Source organism: Colletotrichum fructicola (assembly GCF_000319635.2).
Source record: "Colletotrichum fructicola Nara gc5 chromosome Unknown KSG_Nara_v1_contig01, whole genome shotgun sequence".
NCBI lineage: Eukaryota > Fungi > Ascomycota > Sordariomycetes > Glomerellales > Glomerellaceae > Colletotrichum > Colletotrichum fructicola.
The window spans coordinates 5,936,728-5,963,699 of record NW_027094051.1 but is presented as its reverse complement, the minus strand read 5'-3'; the positions used below and the strand labels follow the sequence as shown (position 1 = coordinate 5,963,699).

The window sequence follows — 26,972 nt, the reverse complement described above, 5'->3', positions numbered from 1 at the left end:
GGCGATATCGGTAAACTTTCCTTGGCATTGGAACCAAGCCGGATTACGCTCTGATTGAGCCATTTTCCGAAAACCACTCTACGCGGACGATACACCCCTCTATAAGGGAGCCTCTGTCACGTTCATAATGTCTTGAACTCTTTGTGCAGCCCATCGCCTGTAGGAGTCAATCATGCGGTCCTCGATTCACTTGATTCCCCTACTGGGAGGTTTGCGTTCTTTGGCAGAGGCAAAGCCGCTGGATCAGCCTTCTGTGACGTTCCTGTCCCCTTCGGAGGTCAGCCCAGGAAGTGCTCATAACGTCGTTATTGAGTATGGCGGCAGTGCAGATGGTGAACTCACGATCACCTACGACTCATGCGACGGTGCTGCCGTCATCTCGGACGCGAAGCAGCGTCTCGGCACAACTTATGTTGGTGACCATCCCCTAGCAGCGCGCCACATGGACCATGAGGACAGGCGGCCAACCAAGTTTGTCTGGTTGACACCTACCGACACGGATGGCGGGTGTCTTCGTGCGTTCCTCAATGGTGAGCTAGTGGGGCAATCTGAGGATCTTCCAGTCACCAAGCGCATGGCTCGACGAAGCGCCAAACGGTCGTTCGCAGACGTGGGAGGAGACGACAGCATGTGGTTCAACGGCGTGGCCTACCTGGAGCAGAAGCAGCCTGATGAGGCATTTGTCGCCGCGGCAAAGAACAAGTCGTTCGGTATTCTCGGTGCCGGTATGTCTGGACTGATGTCGTCTGTAAGTCTAGTTTGCCGGCTGCATTGATCTTTGGGTGCATAGACTGACCTGTTTGGATCATAGCTACTCCTGGATTCTGTCGGTATCCACAACTGGAAGATCTTGGAGTCATCTGAGCGTCTCGGCGGCCGCTTCAGGACTGTCTATCTCAACGGTACCTCCCCCGAGGAAGGTCAATATCACGAGCTTGGGCCTATGCGTTTTCCGGTCGAGATCACAGACTCCGAGACCAACGAGACGTTCCCGTTCAACGATCAACGGATCGTTTTCCAGCTGGCTGACGTACTCAACAAGCTCAACGCTGGCAATGAATCGGTGCAAGTTAAGTTTTGGGATTGGATCCAGAGCTCTCCCAACACCCCTGTCGATTCTCCGTTTCGACGTCCTGATGGCACGTTCCCCGGAAAGACTGAGGTGGCGACCGACCCTGCCTACGCAAACCCTACCATCTATAGTAACGCCACTGCTGCTGCCGAGGCCATTGCTGCTCTGGACAAGTTCAAGGGCCTCGACGCCGAACGAATTCGCATGTACGCCACCAACATTTTCGCAGCTTATAAGCAAGCTAAGGAAGACGGCATGTTCGATTATTCGGAAGTCTCCTATCTGCGGGACGTCATCAAAACAGACCTCAACACCACTGATGAGGTTTCACCATCCCACATCTACTGGCCCATGTGGGAATACGAGACCGTTTACTTTCTCGCCACCAAGTGGGTAACTGTCAAGGGCGGGCTTAGTAGATTGCCAGCCGCTTTTGAGCCTCTGATGAAGGGAAGAATCCAGTACGGCGCGAAGGTTAACGGTCTACACTACAACGAGAACAAGACTGTGTCTGTCTCCTGGAAACCCACTGGAGCCGAGCCTTTCGAGACCCCCGAAGAAGTCGAGACCTTCGACTACGTAATGAACAGTGTCCCACTTAACCTGTTAAAGTTCTGGGATCTGCCCCCCTACTCAAGCCTTCTGAAGCGCGCGGTTGATCGAACCCTGTTCGGTAACGCTGTCAAGGTTGCTGTTCAGTTCAAGACTCGGTTCTGGGAACACCTCGAGAAGCCCATTTTCGGCGGCTGCACCCGTCTCACTAAGCCTCAGCTCGGCCAGGTGTGCTATCCTTCGTGGGACCTGAACGCCACTGGACCAGGCACAATGCTAGCATCGTACCTCTCCGATTACGAGGCTACCGTCGCTTGCTCTATGTCTGAACAGGAGCACCTTGCCTACATCAAAAGGGCTCTTATCCAAGTCCACGGCGATGTCGTTGAGGAGAACTGGACGGGCATCTCCGCTCGGCACTGCTGGGAACAGGATGAACACCATGCAGGAGCCTTCACCATGCAGATCTTCTCGCAGCAAGATCTTTACCTTCCCGCTTTCTACCAAACGCAGTTCAACACTGTGTTTATCGGCGAAGCAGTTACTTTCACGCACACCTGGACTTTCAGTGCCCTCGAGAGTGCTCTCAGGGGAACCGTTCAATTGCTTCTAGATATGGGTCTAGTAGACGAAGCCAAGCAAATTACTAATACCTGGATGGCGCGATTTATTGAAGTCTAGACTGGGCGTAAGCATATTGACAGGTGAAAGGAATTTCCTCTTTTATCACATTGAGTAGAGGGAATATGAAATTCGAGAGTCAATGAGCAGCCTGGTGACCTATAGGCCTCTTTTACACCAGTCTTTAAGACTCACGCCATAAAGAGTGTCTGCTTAGCAAAAGCACCAAGAAAATGTTGGATGATTTGTGATTATTTGCGTGAAAGGTGAATTATTAATACACAAACCCCTTCGGAGGTCATTGAAAAGTCAAGACCACCGCCTCGTCGTAGAAAATCCCATCATTCCGGTTGACGGCCTGACAACTGCTTCCCTTCTTGATAATCATTTCCATAAAACTGTAAGGCCCCGCCAGGGCTGTTGTCGATAGCGCACGCCTCAAGATGTCGTCGTGCCAGACTCTCCGTTCATCAAGGCAGCGAGGCTGGTCTCTTCATCGTCCGAATCATCATCATCGTCGTCGTCATGCATCAAATCAATGACCAGGATTGAGCCCGAGTTTAGCGTGTCCAGTTGAAACCCAGCCTGCAAGACCTCCGGAGCGTCATGAATGCATCCAGAAACGCTCAATCCGACATCCGCATCTCTCAGAGCCAAGCATACGACCCGGAAATGCTTATGGTGAGTATCTTGATCCTGATCAAAAATCAAGATGACGTTCTGGTGGGTGAGGCAGAAGGTTTCGCTGATTTTTGCATTCTTCAGCGCCGCCGAGATTTGTGCCGGTTGTGTCTTGTCCGTGATAGTAAGGCGGGTGAAGACCTTGCCGTTCAGAAGGTTCTTTGTCGCGCTTGCATCCTTCGGCGTAAATATTGATACGTTCGGGGGAAGAGCCAGAGCGGCCGGGGCCGTTTTCGTGTTCGCGGATGACATGCTGGTGAGTCTTGATGTCGCCGGCTGGTTAGATGTATTTCTGAGTGAGTGATGAGTCTGCTGCCGCGAAAATATTTGATGGCTTATGTAATCCTGACGTAGACCCCGCATGTACATCTCCTTCCCCGGGTTCCACTCGGTGCCGTGGCCGGTCCCACTTCCGGAATCCTGTCCGGAGAAGATAGTCTTTGTTGCTGACCGGCGTAGCGTTGCAGCAGGCGGAGACATGCAGCCCAGCTGAAGTCTAGGACAGCAGCATGTCTCGTATGGAGGTCGAGTAGCCTATGCACGGGTATTGACCTGCCTGATTTGGACGGGTAGCAATCACGAACAATTATCAGCGTTCCCTGCCCAATGACGTGAGTCAAATAGAGTAGCACTATCGAATTTTCTTGCGCCATGCTTGACCGAATGAAGTCTCATGACACTTGATTTCCTTTCATTGACTGATGCAAGTAAGATGGCTGAATAATAGCCCATACACATTCAGTGCATGCACCATGCATGGCAGGCTCAACTGGCGACACAGGTACCGGCGCTTGATAGAAAGCCTGAAACTGTCTTCGAGTTGACGAACCTTTCCAATGAAATGGGACATTCAGTAAGACTGGTACTCAATGACGACATTGGTGGTCTCGAGTCCTCGGGCAAAATACCGTAGTACATGGATCTTTGTCTCTCTCTGATGGGCTCAACTGTCTCGATGTCTTCCGAAGTCAGACGCTAAATGAACATATAAAGCACCATCTAGGCCACTTCGTAAGACATCCTGATCAACCCTAAAGCAAAACCATTCTTTCCATCATGATCACTCCTAAGTCTCTCGCTGCCAGTGTTTTGGCCCTTCTCCCCTTCGCTGTCCAAGCCACATACCCTTTCTACAACCCCGGCACTCTGCCTGGCAACTGGGACGCCTCTTGCGCAGAGCATGATGGGACAGTTCAACAAGTCACCAACGTCGTATACAAAGGTACCACAGCCCTCAAGATGACGCAAACCTACGACGCGTCTTATACCGGCCGATACCACTCCGAGGTAGACGTCTCGGACGGCTACACTCGTGGCGACGAGCGCTTCTACGGCTTCGCTTTTCGCTTGTCGGAGAGCTGGTCTTTCGAAGGAACGCAGTCTTACAACATCGCTCAGTTCATTGCCAATCGTCCCGGCGCTGGTTGCGGCGATGACGACTGGATGCCTTCGTCCATGCTCTGGCTCAAGGGCAATCAACTCACAACACGCATTGTCAGCGGACAATACACCAGTCCGAACTGCATCCGCAACTTTTCTGAGTTTGGCAACCTTGCCACCGTCTCTGCTGGAGCATGGCACACGGTCATCATTCAGGCACGATGGAATAGCGACAACACGGGCTTCTACAAGATCTGGTTCGATGGGGCCAAGGTGCTTGAGAAGTACGATGTTGCTACAACGATTAGCAACGACAACAGCAAGTTCGCATTCCGTGTGGGCCTGTACGCTAATAGTTGGCACGACGATAATAAAATGGTTGGAAGCCAGGCATTTCGGCAAATCTGGTTTGATGAGGTCTCCGTCGACTCTACTTACAAGGCGGTCGACCCCGCTCAGTAAGCTCCTACAGTAAGCTCCTACAGCAGGGGGATGCTGACCATACATCTATGGAAGACTGAGAGCAGAACATTGCTTTAATCTCAATCATGATATCTTTCTAGATGTATCAATCTAAGCTAGACCCTGCGATAACTATTGGTCATGCGATTCACCTGCATAGAAACTTCGAATGATAGAGTCCACATCCTCGATAGCCAATGGGCGAATGTCAGCCAGCGTCTTGATCTTCTGGGTTCCAGAATGTGATGTCAGTAGGCCTGTTGAGAGTCTCAACCAGATGATTTCCTATCGAATCAGTACTTACACAATTCTGACCTGAACGTCCGGCATATCCAGGCCAAGCTGGCTCACGCGGGTCTTTACTGCATGCCAGCCCGTCAGTCTTGACTCGAAGTGGACGTATCGCGTCATCCCAAAGTCTTCGGGATTGATGATCTCGTAGTTGCTCGGATGGCTCATGACTCCCTTGGCGTGATGACCCGACTTGTGCGTAAATGCACAGAATCCAGTGATGGGGTTGTTGAAGGGCGTGTTGATCTGCACAGCTTCGGCGACCATGTCTTCCAGCTCCTTGAGCATGTGCAACTGGTACTTGCTAGTGACGTATTCACGGTTCTGGACAACTATGCGCGCCATGAAGCCACCGAGGGGTGTGATGCCGTTGCGCTCGCCGATACCGAGCACTGTGACGTCGATGTGGGTGGTGCCTGCCTCGAGGGCAGTGTATGCGTTCGCGATGGCGCAGCCGGTGTCATCGTGGAAATGGGTTTCGATGTCGCACGCTGATTCGGTATTGAAAAGTCAGAAATGGGGTCTTATTCGCTTTTGTTGTTGCTGTTTCGAGGAAGCTGGTGTTTCGGGGCGATGACTCACAGACAACCCCTCGAAGGGTTTGTATCAGATCGTAGACCTGACGCGGGTTGGCGCAACCAATGGTATCCGCAACTCCCACGCGGTTGACCCCAATCTTGTCCACGGTCTTATAGACGGAAAGAATGTCGACAAGATTGGATCGGAAAGAGTCTTCAGTGGAAAATCTGACCTCGAGGCCCTGGGACTTGACGTATTCGATGACTTCAATTGCTGCCTTGATGATTTGGGCAACATCCTTGCCGTGAGAATGTTGGCGAAGGAGAGCCGACGTTCCCATCATGATGTTGCTGCATCAAACAATCAATCTCTGCTGCCAGTGACCGGGAATTGACTGTGGGGTTGCCTTACACTCCATCAACACCGCATTCTACGGCCGCTCGTACATCATCCATATGGCATCGCACGTGTGCTAGAATCTTGGCCTGAAAAGCGTGTCAATCAGGAATGACGAAGAAGAAGTTTGGAGAAAAGCGTACGGAGGGTCGTACCTTGAGGCCAAGTCCGCATATAAGCTCGCAGTCCTTGCGTGACTGCGGAGATGCGACCGGAGTTGTAAGCTCAATGTAATCCACTCCAAACTCATCAAGCTTCTTGGCTCTGTCCTCATGTCAGCTAATGTTCTAAATCGTTCGTTTGGTCAAGCAGTTCCGATCGAGGGCTCTTGCATCTTGATCTTGGTTTCTAAGGTAAACTGGTTAGCTGCTATCCATGAAGGGAATTTGTATCCATGCAGGCCTTGACAGAACGTGGGAGCAAGATCAGGGGCAGGCAAGACAACCCTGTATCGAAGAAAGCATTCGCGAATTGCTCTCCCTCGCGAAGTGTTGTCTCAATCAACTTAAACCTTGAAACATTGCTCAGGAAGCTCTCGACTGGTCGGTTGTAGATCTCGCGTGGTGCCGACTCGTTAGGGGCATGCGTTAGGCCATGAGAATCCGATCCATTGATGCTCGTCATTGTTCCCGTATTCTAGTCTACGCGATTCGTTGGATCGTAGGAGGCAAAAGAATTGAAAACTTGAGGCTGGAATGCAAAAAGATTTGAAGTGTAAGGACGGGAGTATGTATCTTCTAGTCTTTTGGGCGAACGTGTCGATGATGGAACAGCTTCTACACATCTTACGGCAACTCTCCAAAGACTGCCTTCTTAAACCCAAGCATTGACCTTTGTGATTCATTGCTACCGACTCACTTCATGGCGTTTCGTTGACCGGGAAGAAAAACTTCCCGATCATAGCTTGCGTAGGATTCGACAGGGAATCTGCCAGTGGGTAGATGCAGAGATAAAAGCTGCCGTAGTACTGTCCTATGTAAGGATGTAGTTTCGGAACGGGTCCGCTGCGTCGGAATGGCTCCGGAGTCCGGTACCCCCTGGCTAAGATTAACCTGGAAACGATCACCAAGAGTCTGGGCGAGGAAAATTTGCGGTTATGACTCAACAGATCAACACCACCGAAGCTTCCCAATCCAAAGGCAGCCCACTTCTTAATGTTTCATTTCTTTCGGCATCTTATCTACGAAAATTCTCCTTCATAATTACAGTTGAACTTCCTCGACTTCGATGCCAGCACTTGGCAAAACCCTGATCCACAAGAAGGCGCATACATTGAAAAGTGATAGCCGCCACGGCTCCCCCATGCGCCGGCGATCGACTAATGACTTGCAATTGCACATCAATCTTCTATATATTTTCTATTGTAGTGCTATCTATCGTATTACTCCCAGCTCGTCCGTTTCAAATGTCCTAAGAATAGAGCCAGGAGAATTTCCATAACAGCTAGACTTCTCACGGTGGTCATATAGACGAGTGAGTCATCTCTGAAGGCAGCTATCAATACGAACTTCAGCCAGCCCACATTTTGGTATGATTAATACGCATAGAGACGTTGGAAGGCTGATCCGGTTTGCTCTCGAAGCTGTCTCGGATTGCCTACCTCTACGATCCTACCGTTGTCCATCACCACTACAACATCATAGTCCTCAATGGTGTCGAGCCTGTGCGCCACGGCTAGAATGGTGTGGCTAGCGAGCTCCTCCCTGACTACCTTTTGAAGCATTTTATCGGTTCCGTGATCGACACTGCTGGTTGCTTCATCCAGCAGCACGACCTTACTCTGGTCTTTGTGCAAGATGGCGCGAGCCAGAGCGAACAACTGCTGTTGGCCGTGGGACAGACCCAACTCAGCGAATTCAGCGTCCAATCCGCCGCGAGACTTGATGACATCGTCACAAAGAAACGTCTTCTCCAGTGCCTCCACAAGTGCTTTGTCTCCTGATTCTCCATCGAAGGATGCGTTCGGGTCAAGGTTGGTTCGGACGCTCCCAGGAAGGGTCACTGGATCTTGAGGCAGAGTGATGAAATGTGGTCGGATTGCTTTGCGCGAGAGAGAGCAGAGATCGACATCGTCGATTTGGACGGATCCCGACGGCGTTTCGAGAAGACGAAGGAGAGTGAGAAGCAGAGATGTTTTGCCGCTATGTTGGCCAGCGTGAGTAGTGGTTCCCGTAATCGGTATATACAGAGAGATGACTTACCTTCCTGTGCGCCCACATATGCCGACCTTCTGGCCAGGCTTGATGCTCAGGGAAAGTTCGCGGAGAATAATCTCATCATCGGTCCTTCGCAATAATTAGCACCAACCCCTTTCACTAAATGTAGGGTATGGGATGGGGGGAAATACTTGTATCTAGCGTCTATACTCTTGAAATCAATTGCACCAGGAGATGGCCACCCCTGAGGGACCGGAGGCAGACTCTCGGTATCGACGCTGTCTTCTTGAGGAGTATCGCGGACAAAATCACGCAACCGGGCGATTGCGCCGAGAGAAGTCTCCAAGTTTGTCCAAGAGCTGATCAGCCGCGACAAGCTAGAGTTCAGGCCCATGAGACTGACCATGGATAGACCAATGGCACCGCCGCTTGTAGTGTTGGTGAGTTTGACAGCGAAGGCAATCTGGGACTAGTCAGCACGTCCGAACACTGCAGAATAGAAGCGGCATTCTCACCAGAACGGTGGCAATCACCGCCACGAACAGGTCCAACATAATTGCTAGCCATCTTTGGATACAGAACAGGAGATAGTAAGGTCTCTGAGAAATGTCAAGTAGACGGAGTTGTTCTTTGACAAATTCCTGCTGCCACCCAAAGGCGCGGATGGTCACGACACCGTTGAGTGTCTCTGTAAAGTGAGTGTAAAGAGGGGACTTTGACTCGAGATCAAGATGACGCATCTGCCGCGATGTCTTGAGATAGAACTTTTGTAGGAAGTACAAGGGCAAGACACAAAACGGAATGATAGCTGCGAAGTACTGGGCACCTGAGGCGATAAGTGCTGCAGAAGCGATAGCGACCAAAGTGTCGAGCACAACCTCGAAAAAGGCCGTAGGTAGAGTCTGGTCGACAAGCGTCATGTCCTGGCTGAAGCGGTTCAGAGTGACGCCGCTGTCCACTGTTGTGAAGAACCAGAGAGGAGCCTTGAGAACAGAGTCGAGAAGTTGCCAGTGAAGCCTTGTGGCTGAGTGGGGGATGACGACGACGAAAAACAGCCCAATGGCCAGTCCCGAGAACAGGACGGTTCCGATACAAAATGCCAGATAGGCGCCGAAGTAAGCGCCGCGGCTTCCATCGTTGGTTCCGCGCTCGGTCCAAATTCTGAGCCAGATATTTGGCATGAAGCCCAGAAAGATGTACGTGGCCGCAGCAAGAATGAAAGCAATGGTTAGGGCCGGGCCTATGGATCGAAGGTAGAATTTGTAGAGCGAGAAGTCGCCCGATTGCCGCTGAGTAGCGGCTTCTTCCTTGGTTTCTGATGTCTCGGCCGCCGCACTTACATCTTCATCCTGTTGAATGCTATCTTCAGGCTGAGGCTCAACATCGACGTCCTTGAATGCCGTGGCAAGATTGATCGAGGGTCCTGTTTGTTCAACAGAACCCATCTTACTGAGAAGTATAACGTTGTCGGCAGTTGTCTTTCGTGGGCCTAGTAAAATCTTGTCAGTTGACGTGCTCACGGGATGACAACAATTGTGGTGGTTGCCGACAGTGAGCAGGCAAGCCGACTTACCGGCGGGGGTGGCGTGGATCACAGTGGTGTCGCCTTTCCGCAGAAGACCCTCCTCACCAAGTAGACGGCTGAAAACTTTCGTCCGGGTCTCAGCGTCGAGAGCACTAAAAGGGTCATCTAGAAGGACGATAGCACGTCTCGCAAAGACAGCTCTCGCAAGCGCCTAGATAAGACGTTCTCAGTGAACAGTGTTCTCAACATAGGACTTGACGGTACTTACAACTCTTTGCTTCTGCCCACCACTGAGTGTAATACCTCCGCTACCAACAAGCGTGTCGTCTCCCTTTGGTAGTCTAGAAATATCTTGCTTTAGGTCGCAGGCGAAAAGAACACGTCCGTACCACTCATCTTCAAATTGCTCTTGGCCAACGATGTTGTCCTTGATGGAAATATTCCGTAGCCAAGCTGACTGTTCACAGAAAGCAACCGACATGTTGAGCTGTGCAAACCGGATGCTACCACTGATCAAAGGAAGTTCTCCAAGGATGGTCTTCAGTAACGTGGACTTTCCACATCCCACGACGCCAGTGACCTCTGTGTATTTGGCTCTTGGAATGGACAGCGTGATGTCTCGGAGGATTGGGTCGTCTTTCCCCTCGACGCCGACATTCACGTTCTCGAGACTAATAGCAACGCCGGACTTCTCTGAAGGTTGTGGCACATGCATCTCCTTCATTTCTATGGCGCGGTGTTTTGAGGTCGTGTGCGACGTGGTATCGGGGATCGAAGTGGTGCTCACGGAAGCTTTCCTCTCGGCGGCGTCAGTGTCTTGCACTTGTTCGGGTCTGCGCTCGTCTTGTACGAGAAATTCTTGGATGCGACCGAAACAGGCGACAGAGGACACAAAAGTCGGGTAAGAGCCAATGAGGTTAGCCAGGGGTGTAGACACCAAGGCCACAATGGCGAGAGATGTGAAGGCCTGGGATATGGTGAAGCCATCCGCACGGGTCCAGAAGACTGCAGCCGTCACGACCACGGCCGGGGTCATCTGATCTGAGAGATTCGCTGTTGGAAGTGTCAGATGCGAGTGAATGGCGGAGTTTGCGAAGCCGGGGACTCACAAATGAGAATGATCCGCACGATAAACATCCTGAACTTCTTAGACATGTCAAGTTCCGCAACCCTGAGCTGCTGTACCATGGTGGCAAAGTAGTCGGTGAGACCCATCATCTTGATGCCCTTGATCTGAGAAAGCATTGAAGAAGTTGTGGAAACGCGTTCCTGGACACCCTCGTTCCACATCATCCTGGCAGGGCCAATGCCATCGGTGGCCCTCTCTGTGATAAAGCTGCAAACTGTTCATCTGTCAGTCACAGAGTCGAAACGGCATACCTTAGGGGAGATACAAAGGCCACTTACTAACGGCTGGAATCATAACGACAAAGCAGGCGGCGCCGATTTGCAAATTCAGTAGATAGACAGCTATGCCTAGCTCGAGCACGCTAGCCCATATCTCATGCAGATCTTTGACTCCACTGGCGATTGCGTCAATATCAGTGCTCATGAGAGTAACAGCCTTTCCTTGGCTAGCTGTTGCGGCGTTCAGTCTAAGAGACTTTCTAAAGATAATAGAAACCAGTCCGCCTCGAAGCGTGGTCGTGAGTTGGTACACGGCATGGTTGTAAACGCCTTTGGAGATCTAAGAAATCAGTAAACCACTCGTTACAGTGGGAGAGGGGGTGGGGACACTGACTGCTAGGCCCAAATAAACCAGCAAAGCAGCTCCAATAAGTCCTCCTGCAACTTCGCGAGACTGCATGTCTCTAGACTCCCCCACGAACTCAATGATTTTTTTGATCAGAAAAGGCTGGGAAAAGTTGAAAGCTGCCAGACACAATCGCGGAAGAATCGGTGCCAGGTAACCCGTTCTGAAAGCGGAGAGCGTGGATTTGAGCAAGGCATGTTTGGCAGATCTATCGCTGCTATCCCAAGAGGAGCTCAGCTTAGACAGCAGCCGAGCGGAGTCAAACTTGCGATCGATGTTTCCGAGATCTCCAACATGTAACGTGCCCCTAGAACCTAGGAGAAATAAAGGGTTCAACCAGCCGAATACAGATCTGTTGATCGGCCCGCTAATCTCTTCCTTTGATGAAGGCTCCGGCAAACCTGACTTTGGTATTTCTTCCAGCAAGACAAGAAGAAGCTTCATGGCCAGAGACACTGCAAACACAGCACCAATTCTTCCACTCGTGTTGGGCTGTTGCAGAAAGAGCGATCTCGCTTGAGCCATGTCCACCAAAGCTGAGATAAACACATAGATGCTGAGGAGCTTAGACGGCCTAGTTGAGCGGCCATGCTCCACATAGATCAAGCCGATGAGAAATATCGAGTTGACCAGGGCTAAAATAGCTGCTGCTAACGAGGCTGGAGTTCTGATTGTGGTCGGAAGTGCCCATAGTGCCAAGAGAGTCGCTTGGATGGATAGATGAACTGTGCTAGCACCCTGGAGGGAGATCTTAGATGTGGTTCTTCAACTTCTTTATGGCCATTTCACGTACAAGCTTTGCCAAGAGAAGCCATCCGCTGCGCGGGATCGAATGTCTCCGCAACAGCCATGTGACCCGGCAGGGAAGGATCGCCAAGAAGAGCGCGGACGGGATGATGGACAGAATTGCTTGTTCAAAATAAAGCGTGAAGTCGAATTGTCCTGTCAATTGCGGCCCGAAGGCATCGAAATGCGCCGATGCATTCATCGCAGCGCGGTTGTTGATGTCGGCAACACAGCACAGCAGTCAAGAATGCGCAGAGGGAGAAAAAAGTGAAAGAGAAAGACCAAACAAGTGTGCCGCCGTGGCGTGAGCACACAGCTGATAACCCTTGCTGAAGTACCAACACGAAATGCAGGGCACGCCTGAGCCAAGACGGGACCCTCGATCCCAGCTTCCTAGCTGGGCTAGTCTGGACAGGGCCTAGGGGTGCAGGGATGTGATGCCCGCCTTGGTAGATTTCACATTTAATTGGTTCAGTGCTGCGACCTTCACTGCAACTTCTTCATTAATGAATAGGTGTCACGGGAATAATTGCAAAAAGCTGAGACAATGAACTTTCCTAGGTAGGATGACTGTCTAAAACCTATTCAAACAAACAAGTCCACGGGTCGTCAATTCCACACTTTCCGAGCTCGGGGCCTTTGCCAAAGTCTTTGAACGGGCCTGGGACGTGGTGTTGAGCAGCCCACTCCTGAATCTGTCGATAAAACTGCGTGTAAGTCATGGCTTCGTTTCTATGGGCGGCTGCACTCACCTTGCCGAAATTACGACACTCGTGCACAACAGTAGAGCGAGCCCGCACATCGCCATATTTTGGACTGTACTGGAAAACGTTCGGGACAACATCTCCGGTGCACTGAATTGACTGCCTGAGTAAGTCTATGCAATGGTCTAGATGCATAATACTCAGGTGGTCGCCCCTGCAATTCTCAAGCGCGGCTTCAGGAGATTCGTATAGCAGATATGGATTATGTGTGCTGTTCCACTGCGGTTCGAGGAAATAGTAGAGCCCCTTTCGGATGTTATCCCATGCAATGGAGATCGTGAAAGACATTCAGGACGACTAGATATCCGCTTTCCTTAGATTCAAGCTCGTGTGCGGTCTTATTCGGCAGCATTCGTCCCTCTTCTTCCATGATGTGTGTGAACATATCTGCGCAGAAAGACTTGTCAGCTCGGTCTCAAGAAAATCAAATATCGTTCTCTCACCTTCATACAAGCCCTGCCAAGCTTGATTGGTTTTTATCGAAGGTCTTCCCTGAAAGTCGGTCTCTCCCCCTTCAACCGAGCTCGCAAATTTGGTGAGCTGGTATTCCACAGCATCATTGGCTGGAGCTATAAAACATTAGATACACTCAGAAAAATTTAATAGCGCGAATAGACTTACAATAGAGGGCTATGACACTTTTGGCTGAGCTCGACTGATGCGAGGTTGCCGCCTTCGGTAACTAAGCTTTGTAAAATAAATGGCCGAGTAGTCCGACATTGAGCATGAGCGACAAGCCAAGCCTAAGCACCAGAGCCCAGAAATACTTGCGTGGACGTGGCTTCCGAATCTGTTCTACATTTTCATCCTCATGCCTAGACAATGAAGATGGAAGTAGTCTCTCCTTAGAAGCAGAAAAGTTGATTTCGTCAGTTTCGCCCATACTGAGGTGAGTTGCAAACGAGAAGCAATGTTTTTTTGGATCGCTGGCAGCTACCATGGAAAATTAGATCTCAAATGGTCGAGGTGTGGCAGTGTCTCCCACAAATTGAGAGCATCTGGGATAGACTCAAGTTTCCGTCATCCGAGAGGACATCTGACTGTGCCTCAATTAGAAAAGCCCCCCCTCCAACATGGCGCAATCCAGAGACAGCCGCCAACAAGGAGTTTGCAAAAGTTACCCCTGCGTTCTTCTGGTGGTTACAGTGCAGATGTATCCTTGTTGGACCCATTTTAACCTCGAAAGATCTCAGCATGTGGAGCGGAGGTTTGGTTGGTTTCGGGGCTCCAACAGTTGTTCACGGCTCAGCTACATTCAGGGGAGGCGGAAGAATAAGCAAAGAGATAAGCTTTTTAGCGACGAGTCCGAAAGTTTTACAGCATGGAATTACTAAAGCCAGCCCCTCAGACACAAGTCGTACCCGTCAATGACCGCTATTTTGCCGTGATGGTACATTGCTGTGCCTCTCATTTTGGTTTCGCGAAAAGGGGATCCAGACTGCTGTTGGTTCTTCTTGGCACCGGAATGGCGGCAATTTTACGGGGTCGCCTTGTTGGTTGCTTACTGCTCGCTAAGTGGCAAGACCTCCTTTAGGAAGGAGAAACAGTGACTCGTGCGAGAGCGCAGTCGTGCGGCACAGGTACCAAAGCAAAACCAACACCGAAGGCGCTTTTTTAAGGCCTGCCAGTCCAATTGAACTGCTGCATTGGCCGGGAAAACCGCAGAGTGACCGTTGGTCGGCTGTTTGTTTGTTTGTTTGTTTGTTTGATATTTAACGCCGTGGCGGCAAGGGCGCAGCCGCCCTTGCGGCAGACCTCCCGAAGGGTATGTGGCGTGGAGGGCCGCAGGCTCTAGCTATATACTCTGTAGTACACGTCTCTTCCTAGCGTCCTCCAGATCTTGCCCGAGGGCCAATATGTGTTCTATCCATCCCTAGTTCCCACTGGTGCCCTAGTTCCGTTATAGCAATCTGCTGTCCTGGTGACTATAGGTAGTCTGTTGTTTTTGAGAGGATAGGTTAAGTCCTATCTCTTAGTAACGCGGGCAGATCTTCTGGAAGAAGTCTGTCACGTCAAGGAAGGCCTGGAAGCCTTCAGAGTCGATAAGTAGACCCTTAAAGTAGCGCTCTAGGGAGCCTATAGGTCCTAGAGGCTCCCTTCGGCTATAAGGGTAGAGGATAGGCCACCGTTGCCTCCTCACTAGGGTCTTACGGCAGTAGACCAGGTGGTCTGCCTCTTTAGCCTCCCCACAGGAGCAGGTGAGCAATGCCTCTGTGTGATTAAAGCGTTGATGATACTGTTCAAAGTCTCCGTGGCCTGATCGTGCTGCCAGGAGATAGTGAAGGGTAGCTCTTGGTAGAGCTAGTTCAGGAGGGCAGCCAAGGGTGGCCTTAAGCCCCAGCTGGGTATAACGGGGGGGTGCTTCTTGCTTCCACCATTTCCTATGCTGGTGTTGTTTGCGTTCTTTGGCCAGTCGCTTAATCCCTGATAGGGTAGCTAGGAGGCCTCTTGGGGCTGGCAGTGTTGTGCCCTCCTTAGCTAGGCTGTCAGCCTCTTCGTTTCCTTTTATCCCTTGGTGCCCTGGGCACCAATGGGTCTGTATGTTCTGTATCCTTGCTATCTCCTGGATCTCCAGGAAGGCCGCTTGTGAGGAGTCTGGAGCTATGCCTCGGATCCCCTGAATGACGCTGGTGTTATCAATGCAGATATGTATAGGCTGGCCTTGGGAAGTAAGGAGGGCCCTTTGGAGCCCTGCCCTCGCCCCCTCTGCCTCGCCGTCAAACACTTCTGCAATGTTAAGGCGGCCGCACCCTTGGGCTATCCGTTTGTTGCTGCGGTAGATAACGAAGCCGAAACCTGTAGCCCCATTAGGGGCTTTAGAGCCGTCTGAGTAGATAATTGTATGGTTGTCTGGCACAGTCTTAATCCAGTCCTGAAACGCTTTAGCTGCTTTCTCTTTATCCTGGCCAGCTGTAGGGTCTTGTGATCCTGAGAGGTGCTGTGGCTGTAGGAGCAACGGCCTTGGGCACTTAGGTAGGAGGGCTGCTGTTCTTTGAAGCCTTGTTTGCCGCCGCCCTAGCTGGGAAAGCCTTGGGACTAGGGGGTGCTGTTGGTCAACCTTCTGTAGGCGTGTAGCGAAGCGTAGGCGTACTGCTTCGAGAGCTACTTTTGCGGTAGGCAGGCCAGAGTCTCGGAGGAGGCTGCTGGTTGGCGTGGTCCTCCAGACAGGTAGGATAGCCCTTGCTGCTACTGTTATAACCTTCTCTACCCTCTTAACCAGGCCCTTTTGCCTTGTGCTGACTGTAGCTATCTGGTTATCAGCGCTACTGCTAGTAGTAGTAGTGCTGCTGTTCCTAGCTGGTCTCTTTAACCCTGCATACCAGGTCTCAGCTCCATATAGGGCTATTGGGAGGACACAGGCAATGACAGCTTGGCGAGCAGCAGCGGCAGGGAGCCCCCCTTTGGTGTTGGATAAGTGCCGCAGGAACTGGGCCACTTTCTTTGCTGCTGCCACCTTTATATCGACGTGGTGCCGGAAGGTGAGTTTCTTATCAAACCAGACCCCTAGCCATCGTATAGGTCTAGTTGAGGCCTTTATAGTCAGGTCCTTTGCCTGTATATCTAGTAGGTCCTTCCTCTGCTTATGTTTCCTACTAAAATGGACCGCCTCGCACTTAGCAGGGTCAAATGCTACCTTATTATCTGTACCCCAGTTGAGGATCTGAGTGACCTCCTGGCTGAGGGCTGTAGCATTTTCCTCTAGAGAGGGGCTAGTCGCTAGGAGGCCGATATCATCTGCATAGCCAAACCGTAGCTTCTGGTTATCCGCCAGGATATCAGCTATATAGAGCAGAAAAAGAATAGGGGATAGCGGAGAGCCCTGAGGGAGCCCACAGGACAGAGGGAAGTCCTCTGTAGTAGTTTCCTCTAGCCTGACTCGGGCGGTCCGGCTGGAGGCGAAGGTAAATATCAGCCTAATCAGACTACTAGGCCAGCCCTGCTGTCGTAGCCTGAGGATAAGCCGGTTTCGTAGCACGGAGTCAAATGCCCCCTTAACGTCCATTGTCGCCAGGGTAGCAGTAAGCCCTAGATCCAGAGCCCTTTCGATCTCGTGGGTTAGGCAGGTTGTCAGATCGACTGCAGCCCTCCCTGGTAATGCCCCAACCTGCTGTGGGCTGGCTATCCCTTCTAGAATAGTAAGATATGCCATCCTCTTTGCTATCAGCCGCTCTAAACCCTTGCCTAAGCAGGATAGGAGGGCTATTGGACGCCAGGATCCAGTCTTTGAGAGGTCTGTTTTCCCTGGCTTCTGGATCATAACCACCTCTGCTTTACGGAAGGTCCTAGGGAAGTAGCCTGTTTGGACACAGGTCTGGAAGAGCTGCTGTATAGGAACACCTATCAGGCCCCAAATGGATTGTAGCAACTTTGTAGTAATCCCGTCAATCCCAGGGGTTGTAGCCTTTGTGAGAGTTGCCTGGCGTACTTCCTCAATGCTGACTATCTGTTGCCAGGGTATTAGACGCCTTGGGACTATAGGAGCAGCAAATGGGTTCCCAGGTAGGTCGTCTGTAGCGTCAAATCTCTCTAGTAGGGCCTTCCGCAAGGCTTGGGCTTTATCGTAGCTGTTGTTGATGGCCTGTCCATCCACTAGTAGAGGTGGGGCCTTGATAGCTAGGCCAGACTTACGCCAGCTTAGTATCTGGTATAGGTTCTGGCTAGATCTAGCCCCCTCAATCTTAGCAGCCCAGTAGGCACATTTTGCCTTCCTGACTGTGGTCAGAAAGGCCTTCTGCTCCTCTAGGATAGGCGGTGGTATTACTAGCCCAGGCTCTTGGATTTGTCGACGCCTTGCCTTAACAGCTGCTTGGTGGGCCTCTGAACACTCCTCTGTCCACCAGGGGGCTCCCCTACCCTGGCTAGTCCGTCTCTTCCCTACCGCCTGGATAGCTGTAGAAAGGAGGCTGACTAGTTGGGTAGCTAGGGAGTCTATTTCTGCCGGAGTAGGTGTATCCCCTAAGGTAGGCAGGGCTGGGATCCCTGCGCTTACTAGGTCGGCTAGCCGGAGGAGGGATGAGTCTGAGACTGTAGGGAGGCTTGTCTGGCACCTCTGTTCCTGGGTTTTTATAGGCATAGTTGTTGTGATAGCTTGGTGATCAGCCCCTGGATGTAGGTGTGGGCTGACATGGGCCTCTGCAAAGGGAATATTTGAGAAGGTGAGGTCTAGTACATGCCCATGGGTATGGGTTGGAGCCCCAGCTTCCCCAATGAACTCAAGATTATAGCCTTCAGCCCACTCTGCAATATCGTCCCCTCGGTTCCGGCTTTGGGAGCTGGGTTCCCAAGAAGAGTGGCGGGCATTAAGATCCCCAGCAATAAGAGCTCTCTCTGGTGGTTGATATCTTAGGAGGGTATTTGTTGTGTGGTTTGTGGGTTCACCTGGTGGCCTATAGACGTTTATAATAGTAACGTCGCCAGCTTTAATCCATAAGATATCCCTTGATTGGGTAGGTCTTTGTTGCTGTATGCGTAACCTTAGACTTTTGCGTGTGTAGGTCATGACCCTAGGCCTTGTGTCTCTGCTGTTCCAGAAGTCAACTGGCACATAAGAGTTATAGCCTGGGTGTGTATTAATTTGCATCTTATCTCTAAAGCCTGTCCAGGGTTCCTGGATCAGTACTATATCGATCTGGTCTGCCCAGCAGAGCTCCAGGAGAGCTGTATGAGCTGGGCTTATCTTCCCCACGTTACACTGGGCGACCCGTAGTACCCGTGGGGAAGCCGGCCTGAGCCTACTGCTCTGAGTCGAGGTCGAGGTGGGTGTAGGCATTAATAACGTTGTAGTCAGGTTTCTGTGTTACCCTCTGGCTTCTGCTGCTGCTTGGAAGCGGGCGGATAGGGCGGTTAGTAAGGGGGAGGGCTTCAGAGTCTTCAGCCTCATCCTCATCCATACTGCTGCTGCTTCCAGTTATGCTAGCAGTATCTGCAACAACAATTGAGTCTTGTGTAGGTGTGAGGGGTCGAGGGCGCTTAGATGTAGCGCCTGGCCTGGCCTCTGCTTGCTGTGTGCTGCCCAGGGAGCAGGTCTGGCTAGCTAGGAGGTCATCTGAGGCCTTGCCTCCAACCTTCCGGATCCCTCGCAGTTCCTTATAGGTGGGTATGACAAGTTTTCCGTTAACTAGTAGCGGTCTGGCTGGGCAGTTAGTGTGGCTTGCTGGGAAGGGCCCATAGCAGTTAGCACACTTGGGCCTGGCTAGGCATGGCCCAGCCTCATGAGTACCTAACGGCTTGCTGCAGTTCTCGCAGAGAGCTTGCCTGGTACAAAAGCGGTCTGAGTGAAAGCCTTGGCAGCCAGGGGAGTGTCGTTTGGGGGTACGCTTCCTTGGGGGAAGCAGACGGGCTGGGCCTGACTGGCCGAATAGGCGGAAGCCTTCCTTGACCTCTTGAGGGAGGGCGATGATGAGGCTTTGCGTAGCTGTAGCCAGGTTAGGGCTATCTCGGGTTGGGCGCCAGGAGAGGAGTCTTTGCTTTGTCCTTAGAAGGACCTCCTCCTCTATTTCAGATTCAATACCCACCTTACTTCCATCCAGGCTTGTGAAGTACAGGGGGCAAAAAGGGATGGAATACTGGTACCATCTAGTAGGCACTTCTACCTTCTCAGCTGTGAGACAGTTCTTAATCTCAGGGGCCCTCTGCAGGAGTAGGGCTTGAATCTCCTTGTTCTGGGGTCTCAGTGAGAAGCCAGTAGCAGTATGGCGAACCTCAACTAGGTCTTGTGGTTGTAGGTTAAGCTCTTTTGTGACTACCATTTTTACTGAATGAGGGGCCAGAGATCTAGACGTAGGGATATGTTCTGCAGGGAGCCGAACCAGTAGGCGGAGATCCTGGGTCTGTTTTGGCTTGTTTGCGTAGTTGGTGGGCTGCCGGCCTGTTGTTCGGCTCGGCCGGGGGCCGGGGCCGGGGCCGGAGAGGGGTCCACCTGCAGTGGAGCCTCCGACGGCCTGGGCGTACGTTTTTCCGGGCCCGGGGGTAGGGGTGGGTCCAGAGATTTCTGCGGTTGCAAATCTGGTAAAGGAGTCGATAAGGTCCTGGGCTGTAGCCTTCAGGCGTGCTGGAGCCGTCCCAATGAGGGCATCTAGGCCTTTTGCGAGGAGGTTCAGGGCCTCATCTCGGAGGGCCCGGCCTTCCCGGGCTTGCTGAAGGGCGGCAGTGGCCGGTTGTGGCCCTCTTCCCAGGGGCCAGATAGGGGGGGGCGTGAGGCCCCTCGGACGTGGGGGTAGGGAGGTAGGGGGGGGAGGGGTCTTCGGCAGGTTATGTATAGAGGATATGAGGCCGTTGGGGCCCTGCGAGGGGCCCGCGGCTGGCTGTGAGGCCATCGCGGGCGAGGGTTCTGGTCGTGGGGCTGGGTTTGGTGGTGTTAGTGTTAGGGTGGCGGGCCCAGCGCAGCACTAACAGTGGGTGCTGGTGGGGTGGTATGTAGGAGGGAAGTGCGTTGGTCGGCTGCATGAGCATGTCTGTCGGCTGAATCATGGTCTTGTTTCCTGGACTGTTGTTACTGTGTCTCACACCAACATAAGACTCTTTCGACCAGACGCTATTGGATCCAGTTTGCGAAAAAGGTCTTAAAGGCATAACCTTTCTTCTAAAAGGTATAACCTTTCTTCCAAAAGGCATATACCTAGTACTTAATAGTAGCAGAGTATAATAATAGTGAGGACGTGTTTGTCTACACTATAGCTAGCTATAACGGAAGGACGGCCCTTGTTTTACTGAACTTCTCTGAGAAGGATTGGGTAGTGAAGTTAGCGAATAAGTTTAGAGGGTAGGCTAGGTTGCCCAGAGATACTTCTGAGGCGGTTGGCGAGGCAGGCAGGCGTGAGCCTGATGCCTTACTAAGGTATAGTTTATTCCAGCTGGTAGCTGGAAGGCCTACTTCTAACATGCTTTGTTGGCTTTCATCCAGGCTGCCCTTTATCTCATCGAGGTACGTTTGACTGTCTAAAGCCGCGCCTTTACAAAGCCACAGGAGATATCATATCTCAAACTTACACCGTTCTGAAAAACACATCGAATTCCATGACTACTTGCGATGTGCGAAATACATTATGTACTCAACTAAGCAAAGCCTGCTGACGAGCAGGGTGTATGTACACACAAGGTCTCAACAAAGTAAACTAAAGACCAAGTTTAACCATTATCAACGAAAAGCACAAAGTCAGTGTCTCAGAACGCCATCTGCCACGCCGGCAATACTCTCAAAACATCCGCCAATGCATCAATACTATTGATAAGCCTCAGCCTCCTCGCCTTCGCCTCAGCCTCGGTCTGTGAATCATTATCATCAGCCGCCGCCGCGTCCCTCGCAGCCTGGTCCGCCCACATGGCCTGCATCCGTGGCAATATATCATTCAGCACCTTGTTCGACTTGGTCACCGCTAGCAGCTCCTTGCCCTTCATGAACTCGTCCCACCGCTCCTTGAGCCCCAGTGGCGCCCAGGGCGTCCAGGTCGGCTGCTTTGGGTTTGCCGGCAGGATCTCCGTATCGAGGCGCCGCAGCACCTCACCTACGCGCGCCTTCTGCTTCCGCAAGATAGACATGACGAGCGGGTCGCTGTGGTACAGGCGCGAGCCGACGATGGCGCGAAGGGACTTCATGATCTTCTCGGCGCCGTCGATCTCGGTGATGAGGCCCGTGTAGTTGGGTTGGTCCGTGTTGACGACGCTGCCGGGGTCATTGGGGTCGCCGCCGATCCATTTGTTGAAGTCGACGATTTGGATCTGCTTGAACGTTTTGGACAGGCCGGCCCAGGCGCTCGCCTTTGGCGGCGAGTTGATGGTGTTGTCGAGCCGGACGTACTCCTCCTGCTTCCACGTCTTGGTCGGAAACTGGTTGGCGACGTGGTTGGCCGGGGTGAGGGTGGCGCCCATCCCGGAGGCGGTATCGAGGTTCGGGATCGGGACGGCCGGGATGTTCCACAGCTGATCGACAAGGCCGCAGAACTTGAGTGTCGTCTGTTTGTTGGGGTCGGGGTGAGGGACGACGTCGAGAGTCTGGTCGAGCTCCTGAAAGAACTGTTTAGTGAGTTGGAACTCGAGAATGTGCTCGGCTTCGTAGTTGGAGTTGGGAGTGTCGGCACTCAGGGGACCACCCCATGTGTAGTCATCGCAGTCGGTGGTGGTGAATCCGTAGGCCGGGTTGCCCATATCTTTGGCCTCCGTGTCTGATGGGTATTGGAAGCGGGTGCCGAGTCCGCAGAGGGAGCTAGTCTTGGTGCCGCGCTTTTCGAGGACGCCTCTCTTCGCAAGCGCGTTGCCGTCACCGTCGTCCACGGTCCAGGCGTGTCCGATCTTGGAGCAGACCGTTCCCGGGCCGGCACTGTCATCAGACTCGGGCGGGCAGAAGTAGTCTCCCACGGGCACGCTGAGGACGGGGCCCCAGACGGCCGCTCGCTTGTCTAGGTTACGGCTGTTGCGGATGTGAACGAGACCACGGCTGTTGTGGTTGTGAAGGTGATCAAGGCTGCGGCTAAAGTTGCTGCCAATGGTAGGAAGGTATTCAAGGTCACGTTTGGTAGGGAGGGGACCCAGCTCCGGACAAGTGCCACCCTCGAAGATGGGCTTCTTGTACGCGGGCGTGATGGGCACCTCGGCTGCAGGCCACCGGAACACAGCGGGCGCCTTTGCCCGCGCAAAAAGGCGCGCGCCGACGTCGAGCCCCCAGGTGAAGGGGCAGGTGTCCTTGGTGGAGATGCCGGCGCCCATCTTGATGATCACACTGGCCTCACCCACCACGGCCGCAGCGGCCGGCTCGACCTCCCAGCGCTTGTCGAAGCGGACGCCGAACTCTGCCGCGGCCGAGATCGAAGCCGTCACGTCGCCGAGGGCCTGGACGCCGGCGTAGAAGTTGGGATTGTCCAGGTCCTTGGTGTCGCCGTTGCGCTTGAGGTCCGGGTCGCCGTCGCCGATCTCCTTGGGCGTGTAGTTGCTATCACCGTTGTCCGGGACGACCTGGCGGACCTCCCAGTTAGCGAACTCGAGGCGGGTTTCCACCTTGCCTGCCAGGGTGAGCTGAGCGTCGATGCTGCCCTCGACCGTCAGCTGCGGGCCGATGACCGCAATTCCTGGGATATTGAAGGAGGCGCCCGGGAAAGGGATGTTCATGATAACCTCCGACTCATGGTATTTGAATTTGGCGACGGCTTCGAGGGTTAGGACGCCGGTGATCTCGCCCTTATTGTAGAAGGTCAAATAGCTTTGGGAAAGGTCGAGCGGGAGCGACAGCTTCGTGACGATCAGAGTGAAACCGAAGCTGGTCTCGATGTTCACTTTCAGGAGGGCCTGGGCCAGGAGATGGCCCTCGTAGCCGACGCCCTCGCGAGTGCATTGCCAGGTCTCGTCGATGAGTTTGGCAGTCAGGGTGTCCTCGTACCTGTAGGTGAACTCGCGCTTGATTTCCGGCTTGACGAGCTGGGCAAGCCAGTCGAGGATGCCTGAGCCGAACCAGCGCTCTTCGAGTTCGCGGCGCGACAGGGCGCCGAAATGGTAGTCATCGCGGAATTCTTCCTCCATCCAGCGGACGTGGTTGCCTCCGGTGTCGACGAGGGTGCGCTTGACCTTCTTCTTGCTCGTGGCGGCCCCGGCGACGACCGTGTTCCAGTAGTCATCCTGGTTGCTGAAGTCGACGCGCATCTGTGTATCTCCAAGGTCGCGAGGCACGCGGGTGAAGTCGTAGTCAAACGTCAAGTCGTAGACGATGGGCGAGCGCGCGGAGAGGTGCTTGAGGTGGCGAGGAAGAATGAGCTTCTTCGTCTCAGGGGTCGGGACCATGTCCTTTGCAACGGCGTACTTCCCGGGACCACACCCATTAGGCATTTGTAGGATGGTGCCGGGCACGCCGTGGCCGAGCCCGATCTTGTGACAGTTGCTGTCCGCGGAGAAGTCGGTACACACCATCTGAACCGTGTGAGGTCCTTCTTCGCCGACGACTCCTCCGCAGCCAGAGAAGATGTCCCAGTGGGAGCCGTCGCGCTTGTCGAGAGAGACCTGCAGCTCTTCGGGCGAGGCAAGCACGACGAACTGGAAGGCCGCGTCGTTGGGGTTCTGCTGAGAGTCGGAGTCCTTGTCCGTCTCGAGGGTGAAGTCGGTATCAACACTATCACCGTCGGGCGGATGCTCGAAGAGATTTCCCAGGGGCACGGGAAGAAATAGGGGGTCCTCGCTCGGCTCGCAGCAAAAGGTACGCACGCGGGATAGCTGGCCACCGCATGTCTCGCCGCCGCCAAAGTAGCTGTCGGTCAGCTGGGCGTAGGTCATATCCGGGCAGTGTCCGTCGAAGCAGTTTCCAGGCTTGCCGAACCATTCGCAGTTCTTCCACTTGGGAATATCTTCCTTAGGGCAGCAGTAGTACTTATCCGTGTCGAGGTCGAGGGCATCAAGTACCTGGAGAAGTACTTCTCCCGTCAGGGCCGTGAGGGGATACGCACGTCCAACGACACGGAGGATGACCTTGGCTACGTCTTCCAAGACGGTCAGGACGGTGCCGGAAAAGGTCAACGGCAGATCGTCGCCATTACAGGCGGCACCTACACCACCCCAGTAGCAGCTGTTCTCCTCGGCGAGCGGGCTCTTACAGCAGTAGGCCTTGTTGCCATCCCAGCAGCTGTCGCCGTCGCCCCATTTGTTCATCTCCATCATGACCTCGTCGTCGTTGCAGCGGCCGTTGCACCAGCGGGTGGTCTCGCCGCCGCGCCATGTGCATTCCTTGGGGTCCGGGGCGCCAGACAGCGGGCAGCAGAGCTTACTGCGACCCTTATCGCAGGGTTGATCGGTGATTTTGACGTCGCCGGCGTCGCAATTACCACCGCAGGATGTGATGTAGCAGTGCTTGTTGGAAGATTGCCAGTCATCAGAGTCGCCGGCTGCGCCCAGATCACCGAGCTTCTTAGGCGAGATGACGGCCTGCAGCGCGGTCAGATGCTCGTCATCCTGGTCGATAGCCCAGATGAGGTAGCCACCCAGCCCTAGGTCCTTGGCCATCTCCTTCTTCTGGTCGAAGGTATCAGCATCGTCATACGATACCCACTGGTCCGTGTTCCACGTAATATACTTAACGCCAGCCTTCTTATCATGTACGGGCTTGATCTTCTTAGAGTCGATCACGGCCATGATCTCGCGATAGCTCAAAATTCCCGACTCCCCGCTACAGCCGCCCTTAGTAGCGCCGCCCTTAAAGCCGCAACCCGGCTTACTACACGAGGAATCCTGTAATTGGAAGGCGCGGCCGTAGAAGCCAAGGCCCATGTTGAGCTTATTAGCGGGGACGTCGTTGCGCCAGAAGAGGTCGAAGGCCTGCTCCATCTCGGTGAGGTTAGTATGCCCGTAGATGTGCTGGCCGATAGGGTTCTTGCCGTCCCAGACGCCGTGCAGGTCATAGGACATGACGTTCACAAAGTCGACGTGGTCGACGGCCTTGAGGTCGAAGTGGCGCAGGTACCAGTACGAGGTGGGCGCCGTGAAGGAGACGACGTATTTGACGGGCTGCTTCTTGTTGGCGTCATCGAGCTCCTTGAGAAACGTGACAAAGTTGGCACCATCGGTGTCGATGCCGCCGCGGTCATCAGCGCCGGGATATTCCCAGTCGAAGTCGACGCCGTCGAAGGCATACTCCCTCAGGAAGCTGAACAGGTTGTCGATGAAGGTCTCGCGAGTGCGTGCCGAGCTCACCATGTCGCTGAACACCTTCTGAGTCGGGCCCGGGTCGTTGAAGGTCCAACCACCAATAGCAATGACGGTCTTCAAGGCCGGGTTCTTCTTCTTGAGGTTGGTGAACTCAGAGAACAGGGACCCGGGGATGCCGTCCATGGGCGCGATGCCATACGTGTCGGGCGTGATGGAGGCGAAGGAGAAGTAGAGATGGGTGAGCGAGCTGACGGGGATGTCCTTGAGCCCCATGCCCTGGCACGCGCTGTCGGCGCGCCAGGCCTCGTAGTAGCCGATGATGCGGTCCTGGGAGTCGGCCTTGTTCTTGGGACCGGGCTGGTCGCAGTTGGACTGGCAGCCGCCAGTGGCGCCGTGGTCCTCGGCGTCGCAGTAGTCGTCCGTCATGCCGCAGAAGCCCCATTTTCCGCAGCAGACGTTGAGAGGGCACTTCTGGCCGGGCACTTTGGCGTTGACACCGCACTCGGACTTGGCGTCGCAGTTGGACCAGCACACCTCGTTGGGCGAGATGCCCGACGTGCCGCACGCCTCCTCGCCGTAGTTGCATTGCCCCGTCTCCTTGGGGCAGCAAGCCTTGTTGGCGCAAGGCCGGTCCGGCCCGCACGTGTAGTCATCGACCACGGCGCGGCCGCCCAGGAGAGTTGGCGCGGAGACGGCGGTGAGGCCGGGATGGCCGTCGTTGCCGTCCCGGCACAGCGGAAGCTCATAATCCCGCCTGGTCTTGGCCGAGTAGTCAAAAGGTCTGCGGTGGCGGGGAAGGAATTAGTACGTTGGACCAACAAGCAAACGGCTCGAAACGCGACGGCATAACACTTACAAGACGGGATTCCGGCACGTTGCTGATGGAATATCAACAACAACAGCAGCAGCACGGCCGGCACTAGGCAAGCCCACGGCGAGCTTCTGACACCACAGAAGGGCAAAGATGATAGGATACCGCATGGCCGTGACTGTTGTGGTTGCTCGGGAATGCTGCATCACCTGTCTTGGCCAGCAAGTTGCCGCTACATCTTGTATAAGAGAATGGCATCACGGCGAGCGCCGCCACTTGCGCCAAAATCGGTTCTGCCTTGCCGTGCCAAGCCTTGCGGTCTGCTCACTTTGACGGTGAGCTCGGATGTCGACTTACATCTATTTTGGGAAATCCCGTCAGATGCTTGCTGTGCCGTATGCAAGGTATTTTGTCGAATCGTTGGATGGTGAAGCTTGCGAGGCCCTCCCATGTCGAAAAGTAGAGTTGCATTTAATCTTACAAGATAGACATCATGGGGGTTTTCACTTATCTTCCCGCTTGCAATAGAACTTCGGCTTATGTGCACATGAAGAGGGCTGACGTGAGACTGCATTGCTGCGGCGT

The 26,972-nt window shown here is 53.5% G+C and overlaps 8 protein-coding genes across 8 annotated transcripts; 2 read left to right on the top strand and 6 right to left on the bottom strand.

Moving 5' to 3' along the window:
• Positions 1 to 172: 172 nt before the first annotated feature.
• lox-3 (L-amino-acid oxidase) lies at positions 173 to 2,305 on the top strand (the record flags this gene model as incomplete). Its single annotated transcript, XM_032025170.1, has 2 exons — positions 173 to 748; positions 812 to 2,305. The coding sequence occupies 2 exons, from the start codon at positions 173 to 175 to the stop codon at positions 2,303 to 2,305; spliced, it is 2,070 nt and encodes a 689-aa protein (XP_031878236.1).
• A 378-nt stretch (positions 2,306 to 2,683) lies between these two features.
• On the bottom strand, positions 2,684 to 3,178 carry CGGC5_v001680 (uncharacterized protein; the record flags this gene model as incomplete). The annotated part of the gene is made up of 1 exon (XM_032025169.1): positions 2,684 to 3,178. One exon carries the CDS (start codon positions 3,176 to 3,178, stop codon positions 2,684 to 2,686), a length of 495 nt encoding a protein of 164 aa, XP_031878237.1.
• An 804-nt stretch (positions 3,179 to 3,982) lies between these two features.
• Positions 3,983 to 4,768, top strand: CGGC5_v001679 (uncharacterized protein; the record flags this gene model as incomplete). Its single annotated transcript, XM_032025168.2, has 1 exon — positions 3,983 to 4,768. The coding sequence occupies one exon, from the start codon at positions 3,983 to 3,985 to the stop codon at positions 4,766 to 4,768; it is 786 nt and encodes a 261-aa protein (XP_031878231.2).
• A 208-nt stretch (positions 4,769 to 4,976) lies between these two features.
• CGGC5_v001678 (Homocitrate synthase) lies at positions 4,977 to 6,837 on the bottom strand (the record flags this gene model as incomplete). The annotated part of the gene is made up of 6 exons (XM_032025167.2): positions 4,977 to 5,025; positions 5,073 to 5,550; positions 5,642 to 5,928; positions 5,990 to 6,063; positions 6,130 to 6,238; positions 6,833 to 6,837. 6 exons carry the CDS (start codon positions 6,835 to 6,837, stop codon positions 4,977 to 4,979), a joined length of 1,002 nt encoding a protein of 333 aa, XP_031878232.2.
• A 671-nt stretch (positions 6,838 to 7,508) lies between these two features.
• atnG-8 (ABC transporter atnG) lies at positions 7,509 to 12,396 on the bottom strand (the record flags this gene model as incomplete). The annotated part of the gene is made up of 10 exons (XM_032025166.1): positions 7,509 to 8,115; positions 8,176 to 8,259; positions 8,322 to 8,593; positions 8,646 to 9,619; positions 9,704 to 9,866; positions 9,924 to 10,708; positions 10,765 to 10,998; positions 11,063 to 11,342; positions 11,397 to 12,146; positions 12,202 to 12,396. 10 exons carry the CDS (start codon positions 12,394 to 12,396, stop codon positions 7,509 to 7,511), a joined length of 4,344 nt encoding a protein of 1,447 aa, XP_031878233.1.
• Positions 12,397 to 12,775: 379 nt separating this feature from the next.
• CGGC5_v001676 (uncharacterized protein) lies at positions 12,776 to 13,841 on the bottom strand (the record flags this gene model as incomplete). The annotated part of the gene is made up of 6 exons (XM_066150867.1): positions 12,776 to 12,889; positions 12,947 to 13,048; positions 13,254 to 13,345; positions 13,402 to 13,527; positions 13,580 to 13,640; positions 13,710 to 13,841. The coding sequence occupies 6 exons, from the start codon at positions 13,839 to 13,841 to the stop codon at positions 12,776 to 12,778; spliced, it is 627 nt and encodes a 208-aa protein (XP_066009728.1).
• Positions 13,842 to 19,390: 5,549 nt separating this feature from the next.
• Positions 19,391 to 20,274, bottom strand: CGGC5_v001675 (uncharacterized protein; the record flags this gene model as incomplete). Its single annotated transcript, XM_066150866.1, has 2 exons — positions 19,391 to 19,451; positions 19,526 to 20,274. 2 exons carry the CDS (start codon positions 20,272 to 20,274, stop codon positions 19,391 to 19,393), a joined length of 810 nt encoding a protein of 269 aa, XP_066009729.1.
• Positions 20,275 to 21,121: 847 nt separating this feature from the next.
• On the bottom strand, positions 21,122 to 26,557 carry CHIT1-2 (Chitotriosidase-1; the record flags this gene model as incomplete). Its single annotated transcript, XM_066150865.1, has 2 exons — positions 21,122 to 26,357; positions 26,433 to 26,557. 2 exons carry the CDS (start codon positions 26,555 to 26,557, stop codon positions 21,122 to 21,124), a joined length of 5,361 nt encoding a protein of 1,786 aa, XP_066009730.1.
• Positions 26,558 to 26,972: the final 415 nt, after the last annotated feature.